Raw genomic sequence first — 7,468 nt, forward strand, 5'->3', positions numbered from 1 at the left:
TTCCAGTTTTCCTCTGTTACCCCTAGAAAGGGCCCAAATCTGAGCTTGCTAAGGCCAATGGCACTGAAGTCAGCTTTGGCTTAGGTCTTTATACACTCTGGGCCTTGGCACCTGCAAGGCAGGATTGACAGTAAATCTCTCTGCTGGGCATATGGTATGTGAACATAGTCTAGTGATTGAGGTAAGTAAAGAAACAGATTTTTCAGACCAGCTAATTGAGCTAACTCTTGTATTATGGCCTATGGAAACTCCTTACATTTGGTAACTGATTTACTTTTAAACACATCAGACCTGAAGAATGGCCATGAAAAGAGGACAGGCTCATTTGAATTAAATATATCAGATAAATTCCTGAACAGAATTGCAGAGCTTGGAGCAGAAGTGCATGTTAATAAAGTTGGAGGTCACTCATTTTCCTAGTTAATTATTACTTGACAGCAATAAAAACTGATGAAAGCAATACTTTGTGTAACTGTTTGAAGAAAGGGAAGAGGGGGGTGTTTCTGAGGACTGTGCCAGCATGCAAATAATTATCCACGCCATTCCTCTAATCTCCTTGGCCATGTCATTCTTACCTGGTGTGAAACTAGCTGAGATGATGTAAGAACTCTGGCTCATGTTGTCATATGGGAAGGCAGTTTTTATGCCACACCTTTTTTTCTACTTGTGGAGAGTATCTGCCCTTGGTGAGGGGATAGCTCTTGACTTCCAGAGGCATCTCCAGTTTCAGCTGGTGACTTACCTGTCGCAGAGGTGCCAGCCCTGTCACTGCAGCACGGTGCACTGCCTGCTGCTGTAGGCACTGCTGCGGTCCAGCATTGGCACGTATGTTTTAGCCACGACGCAGTAGCTGACTCCGGGCCTCAAATCTTCTATTTTAATAACCTTGTCTTTTCCTTCGTACACCAGGACTTTGTGTTGCTTCAGACAGAGCAGAGTAAAAACAGCCAGTCAAGCACATTACCCTAGCAAGCGTGTCTGTGAGTAAAGTGTGATAAGAACAGAGGACATGGACTTGCACAAAGTCAACAGCATTAATAATTTATTTATGATTTTTAAAGAAAATTCCCCCTAAAATTCCCCTCCTGTCCCATTTTTTTTAATCTAGGTTTTAGAGTATGAAATACTAAGTCGATGGGAAAGAAGAAAGGGAGGAATTACAACTCAATTCAATCAAATTCAGTTCCTCAAAAATAAGCCTACTTCGTTTTCAAATACTTGCACAGTCATCAATGCTCTCACAATCCCAGAAGACTATTTCAACTGTAAAACAAGAATGGTGCGCCCATACTTTCCTGGCTTTTCAATGGTAAAGGGTTCATATTTGAATATGCACTTACCTCATCTAGCAAGTTGTTAATTATGAAGACTTGATATAGCAGATCATAATAATTTGTCATTGGTATCTTGCTGCCTCTCCTCCTTTTATAAGGAGAATGTGGAGCCTGGAGCTTTAGTATTATGGATTTGTTGCTATGAACCACAGTTACTGTTGGAGGTCCTATCATAGCTAAGGAAAAAAACCAAAGCTATGAACATAATTATAGTTTAATAATAATGTTTCACAGAACGCAACTGGAATCCATTCAAAATTTAATGTTCTTGTTACCAACAATATATTATGCTGTACTTACTGTTAATGTGCCACTTTGTAAATCCTTACTTCTTGGTGGTTATTGCTTGGGACATTTTGGAGGTGACATTTCCTGTGTTTGTAAATCTATCTTTGAGCCAAACTTTTTGAAATCTCTCAGAGCTGCATGTTGCTGACTGCAGGCTGGTCAAGCAAAATGCTTTGGATTCTTTGCCCTGATCCCCCCCCCCCCCCATATTGGTCTGTGTGCTTGGACTGCATAAAACAGCTATTTGAACCATTTCAGTTATGCCAAGGACACAGCTTCAATCCTTACTTTCAAATTTTTTGCAATCTGCTTGGTTAAACACAGCTAAGGGTTGAAGCTAGTGCCTGCATACCTGTGCGTGCAGCCCCAGAGAAGTGGGGAGACAGGACAGCAGCTGCCCCATGCATCTCTCCAGGAGGAGCAGGTGGCACAGGGCAAGGTGAGCTGCTGCTGCTGCAAGGCACTGCTTTATGTCAAAGCTTGTGATTTCATCTGTACAGGAGGCTCACAGTAGTTTGCACTTCAGGGCTGTGAAGTGACCTGCATTGACATTCACAACTCAATTTTGCATTGACCAGTGAGGGAAAACTGGTTAATTCACAGGGAACTTACTGGTAGGTACACTGGTACTGTTCAGTGTTTTGACAGTCCTCCAATTTCTAACATACTATGGCATTATAATGACTGTATTAACTAAAAGCTTTGCGCATGTCCTTTCTAAATACACTGCAGTCAGGAAAACACATAAATGAGAGAAGAATGGTGGGCACACAGCTCTCAGCTCTCTTCTCCCTTTTCCCCCCAAGCAGAGAATGTTTCCTTCTTTTCCACCTCGTACCCAGTCCTTCCAGCAGCTCCAAAAACAGCTGAAAAGAATTTGTATCGTTCCATGCCTTGAGGAAGAGGTTGAGTTAAAGGGAGCCAGGCACTTCTGATCCCCTTATCCATAATCGGCTCCTTATCCGTAATTGGTTGGCTTTCAAGTGTGGGGAAAATTATTTTATCACAACACTTCACCTGAGAGCTATAGACTCGCAACTTCTTTTGGTACAGCTTTGTAGCTAGAAAAGGATTACTCACATTTGCAAATTGTGAGCAGAAATGATATATTCCATGCCACAGAAAATCCAATTCCTTTCTCAGAGAGACCCATATGTTTGCACTTACTTTCTCGCCAGGGAGTGAATCTGCAGCTGAGGCTCCAGTTGGAATAGACGCCAGCTGACGCGGCTTTCACTCTGCCGTAGTAAGGCTCTTGGATGTCAGAGGTCTCATTCGTTAGGTCACAGACGTGGTTTTGAATCCCCCAGCAGTCGTCTTTGTTTTGCCACGTGCTCTCCCCATACCTATGGAGGAAGAGGAGGAAGGATGTAAGCTTTAGCTGTCGCTGACTGGGTCCGTACAGATTTTTAACCGTCTGTTTTAACTCGGGGGTACTGACAAGCATTCTGCTGTGGAAATTAACTCCCTTCAATTTGATGACAGGGAAGATTGATTTCATGGGTGTTTGGGAGCTACAGGTTTCTGTCTTTTCTGAGTGAAACCTAAAGCAGAGACATGGGTCACCAGCCCTGTTGGAAGCCATTGCAGACTTGCCCCTCGGGAGAGGCAGGCGAGCTTTGGCTCAGCCAGTGTGTTCAACGATGGGCAGAGTTTCCACCAGCTAATTTCTCAAAGGCAACAGTGATTGCAAGTGCTCACCAGCTGTGCCAGGGACGGGAGCATACCCTCCTCTGAGGACCAGCCCCTCCAGTTTGCCATGCCAGGCACCCTGCGGCACTGTCGTGGGCAAGGTGGGCCACTGAAATACCTTAAATGTCCTACTGCAGAAGTACCTGACCTAGCTAGACCTGCTTCAGGCAGGCGGTTGGACCCAGTGACCTCCAGAGGTCCCCTGCAAACTACATTTTTCTACAACTCTCTGGTGCGACGAGGCTGCAGAGCGTATTGCTGGAGGTGCTCGTTCCCTGCCTGCCGCGGGCTGTTCAGCTGCACCTTATGGGCTATTGATAAGCACAGCGACCTGGCAGCTGAGCAGGACCTGGCTGTTCCCCAGGTATGGGGAAAATATCCCGTGTCACCTGAGAAATCCCTTTGACGTGCCAAGCAGGGATGGGCCCCAGCCCGATGGGAGGCTGGAGTTCCCCCGGTACTTACACTTTATACTGCACAAAGTAGACGGTGTCTCTTGCCTCTCTGGCTCTCCCAGGCTGCCAATGCAAAGTGCTGTTGAGGTTTAATGAATGAAACTCTACCTTCTGCGGCTTGATCGAGTCTTGCAGGTCTCGGTTTTCCGAAACTAACATCGCTGCAAATAATAAGGAACAATAACATAACGTGTTTGTCACAGACACGCTCCTCTGTATTGAAATCGGGGGTATTGCTATAGCTCGTTTGGTTTCTTGACTAGCAGACTGCAGGGAAATTAAATCTCCTGGGTCTCACGTTCAAACCTTTCCAAGTCACAGTGACCAGATGTAGCAGTTACAGAACAAGCACATTTAGTATTATGAAAGGAATACTTTTATGGGGCTTGGTTTTGAGTTTTTTTTTCCTTTTTCCTTAGTGAGTTTACTGCTGTGAAAGATGCCTGATGGACATCCCAGGAAACAAACCCTTCGGATCAATTCACAGAGCCTGCAGTAAGCAGCCCCATCAGTAAAGTCAAGTGCTCTTTCCTCCACATCTCGGCTTTAACCTGCAGGGATTATAGCTGTTTTAACTGTTGCCACAGCCATGTTTATCAGCTCTTGCCTAATAAAAAATAACCTGAGATTCACTGCTTTTCCAGTCTGCACTACTGGAAAAAGCTGCCTGACAATTTTCAAGATAATCTGTTTTCAAACTGCGATGGTTACTGGTGATAGAATCTGTTAGCAACCTCTCTGAAACATCCAAATCCTAACATTTTTCTGGGTTTCGTGATCCAGATGACTGCAGCTTTATCCCTGGCATATCACAGAATCAGGTAAGACTTGTACTAGTTGAACTGAAACTGGTAATACAGCCATGAATAAATTTCATGGGCAACATACTTGTTTTATCTGCAACTCAGAACCCTGAAAGCCAAAATAACAGACTAATCTGGCAGTGACTGGACTTTTGAAACCCACCAAAAGATCCAGAGATTTCTCGACTCATCCAGAGATTCAGTAACAGACCCAGCACCCCCCTCCCCACATAGGAAAAGAGCAGAAAGCCTTTACTTACTAGTTATCTCATCCTGAAGCAGGTGCATCAGTAAGCAGAGGGAGGAAAGCGTGATCCCCCTCATGCTTAGGAGAGCAGCTCCATGACTGAAGAGCATCTCTCTTCCTCTTGGGCATGTCTTATGAGGAAGTAATTATTAAACACTCCAGAGTTCCCCTTATTTTCAGCGGTTTCCAAAATCCCCGGTTTGTCTTTGGTTTAATTTAGCTGAAAAACATATGAGTTGTTCTACATTAAACATAAGCAATTGTTCTTACTTGGCAGCTGTGGTCACTCTGAAGTTTGGAACTAATTATGAAGCAAACCAGCATGAAAAATGTCCTTTTTTTTAACGCACTAATTCCCAAATGATGTCTGGCAGTATTGCTTTATCCCATAAGTTTGTCACACAAGCTTGCTTGCTTGCTATGCTAAGATATTTATTTATCTATCTATCTATCTATCTATCTATTTTTCATCTCACTAGTCGCTCAGAGCTGAAGAACACAAGAAATTTTGCTGCAAACATGTAAAAGACCTACCCATGGGTTGTCATCTGATTTGGTGGCCTGCCTTCGGGTCGAATGCAAGCGGATGGAGTTTGCAGGTGTGTTCGCAGCAGGACGTTATCTATGAATATACCATCAGAGGAACGAGGAGCCCTGAAATCACTGCCAGCCGTGCTGCTGGGCAGCGCGTCCACACCATGCTGGCTGCTGGAAAGATGCTGGGAGCCGGGGCAGCTGCAGTACTGCCAGCCTCTGGGCAGGGAACGGGGAGGCGAGCCCAGCCCATTGGGCCAAAGTGCCACTCTGCGTTGGACTTTCAGACTGCCAGGAGTGATATGCCCCGACTGGTGCGGGTGTGCCGTGACGCTGCTTGCACAAATACTGGCGTTTGTCACCGCTGTCCTCCAAATTCTGCCTTTCCAATATGCGCATCCCTGCAAGCCTGACCCCAGGGCTGGGGACGCGTGGCTCCCCAGCGAAAGCGATCTCACTTTGTGTTTGCTAACGCTTTAATGCCACACGCGCGCCTGCCTGGTGGGAGCCAGGTTTCGTGCTCCTGGGCTGTATGGAAAGCTCAGCTGAGTCGGTCGCCGGTGGCAAACGTGGTGCCGCTGGAGGCGGCTGGGAGCCTGCTGGCCCTCCTGCCCAGCCTTGCCCCTCGCTCTTCCCTCCCCGAAAGCTCGCCGGTGCTGACATCCACGTGTATTTCATCACTCGCGCATCAGCGCATCTGGGCAAAAGTCAGGATGCATTCTCCTTTTGCAAGCTCACGTTGACAAGCAAGAAGAGAAAACCCAAATTTTGTATGACATAATGCAGCACCATGTAACGACGCCTACCAAAGAAATAATGGACGTGAAGGCTACCTGTCTGCAGAAACAAAAATTTGCCTAACAGTCATCTTTACTTTGGGAAAAGGTGGAAGCAAAACATCTGTCGGGCCAAAAAAGTGCAAGTTCTGGTTCAAATGAAGGTATTTTTTTATTTAAAGGGAACCGGTTATACTCAGCAAACTAGACAACATTTCTCTCTCAGTTCAGCTGATCACCAATACCTCGTTATCCAAGCACTGAACCTGCAGCAGATATATTAAAACGCTAGATGTGTAGCTTTGAATAATCAACTAGTTAACCCAATTAAGGGAATTAAAGAATTGAGAAGAAATGCAGAAAAAAACCCCAACAAAATGGAGGTAGAAGGCAGAAAGGCCACCCTGCCATCACCGGCTGGGAATTTTTTCTCTAACCATTTCCCAAACGCATTTTCAAAATGCAATGACCTTTAAGTAGTTCCCCACACCAAATGCAATTAGTATTTCATCATATTATATGAGCTTAAGTGTAGGAATAGGGAACTTTTATAAACCAATCACCAGACTGAAATGTCATCAAAGTTTAGTCACAGGTTGTGTATTTGCTTACTTGAATTGTACCAACACACCTTCCCGTACCCTGCGTAACAGCCCATTGCCAGGAGCTGAAGCGTGGAGCTTTGCCAAAATCGCTTTCGATGGCGGCTCCTCCCACGAAGGCAGAGCTGAGGGCCAGCCCGCCTGGCGCCGGTGGGTTGCGCTCGGAAAGGGCTGCTCTGCCGCACGGTCAAACGGGGAAGGAAATGCCCATCCCGTGGAAAAAATCAGGGTTTCCTGCGTGCCGCGCTCCGACAGCGCTTTATCTGCCATCGGGCTGGGCAGGCTGAAGTAATCGGTAACTCTTCATATAATTTTTGTGATTACTGAAACAGCCGCTGGTAATCCCCAGGTTATTAGCATCCATAACATTGTCCTACTCATCAGCTTCACTCATGCTTCTTCCGTGCTTCGTGTGATAAAAATAGCTGCGGTCAAACAAGTACCAGCTACGCACACACACGTACGCAGATGCGTACATACATACATGTCTTGAGTTTCATAGAATACGTGTATAGTACGTTTAAAAATGTAAACAATTGAGGAACACTATAGGATGACGTGCACTGCAATGCTATTTAAAATATGAATGAGAACTTTTAAAAAACAGTATTGTTTAAGAATACTCTGAACAGTACTTTATGAAGAAATGGAAACTGGAAATGGATTACTTTCCCCAGCAGAGTCCACATAAGTAGTGAAGCTACTAGCTCACCCTAGCTTACACTGAAGCATCTTTT

At 45.4% G+C, this 7,468-nt stretch overlaps 1 protein-coding gene across 1 annotated transcript; it reads right to left on the reverse strand.

Moving 5' to 3' along the window:
* Positions 1–326: 326 nt before the first annotated feature.
* Positions 327–6,717, reverse strand: IL22RA2 (interleukin 22 receptor subunit alpha 2). Its single transcript, XM_075498819.1, has 6 exons — positions 5,354–6,717; positions 4,833–5,039; positions 3,780–3,930; positions 2,790–2,968; positions 1,341–1,510; positions 327–921 (listed from the first exon to the last, which is right to left on the reverse strand). Exons 2-6 carry the CDS (start codon positions 4,927–4,929, stop codon positions 766–768), a joined length of 753 nt encoding a protein of 250 aa, XP_075354934.1. The 5' UTR covers positions 4,930–5,039; positions 5,354–6,717; the 3' UTR covers positions 327–765.
* Positions 6,718–7,468: the final 751 nt, after the last annotated feature.

The sequence above is a fragment of the Mycteria americana genome, chromosome 3 (genome assembly GCF_035582795.1).
Source record: "Mycteria americana isolate JAX WOST 10 ecotype Jacksonville Zoo and Gardens chromosome 3, USCA_MyAme_1.0, whole genome shotgun sequence".
Classification (NCBI taxonomy): Eukaryota; Metazoa; Chordata; class Aves; order Ciconiiformes; family Ciconiidae; genus Mycteria; species Mycteria americana.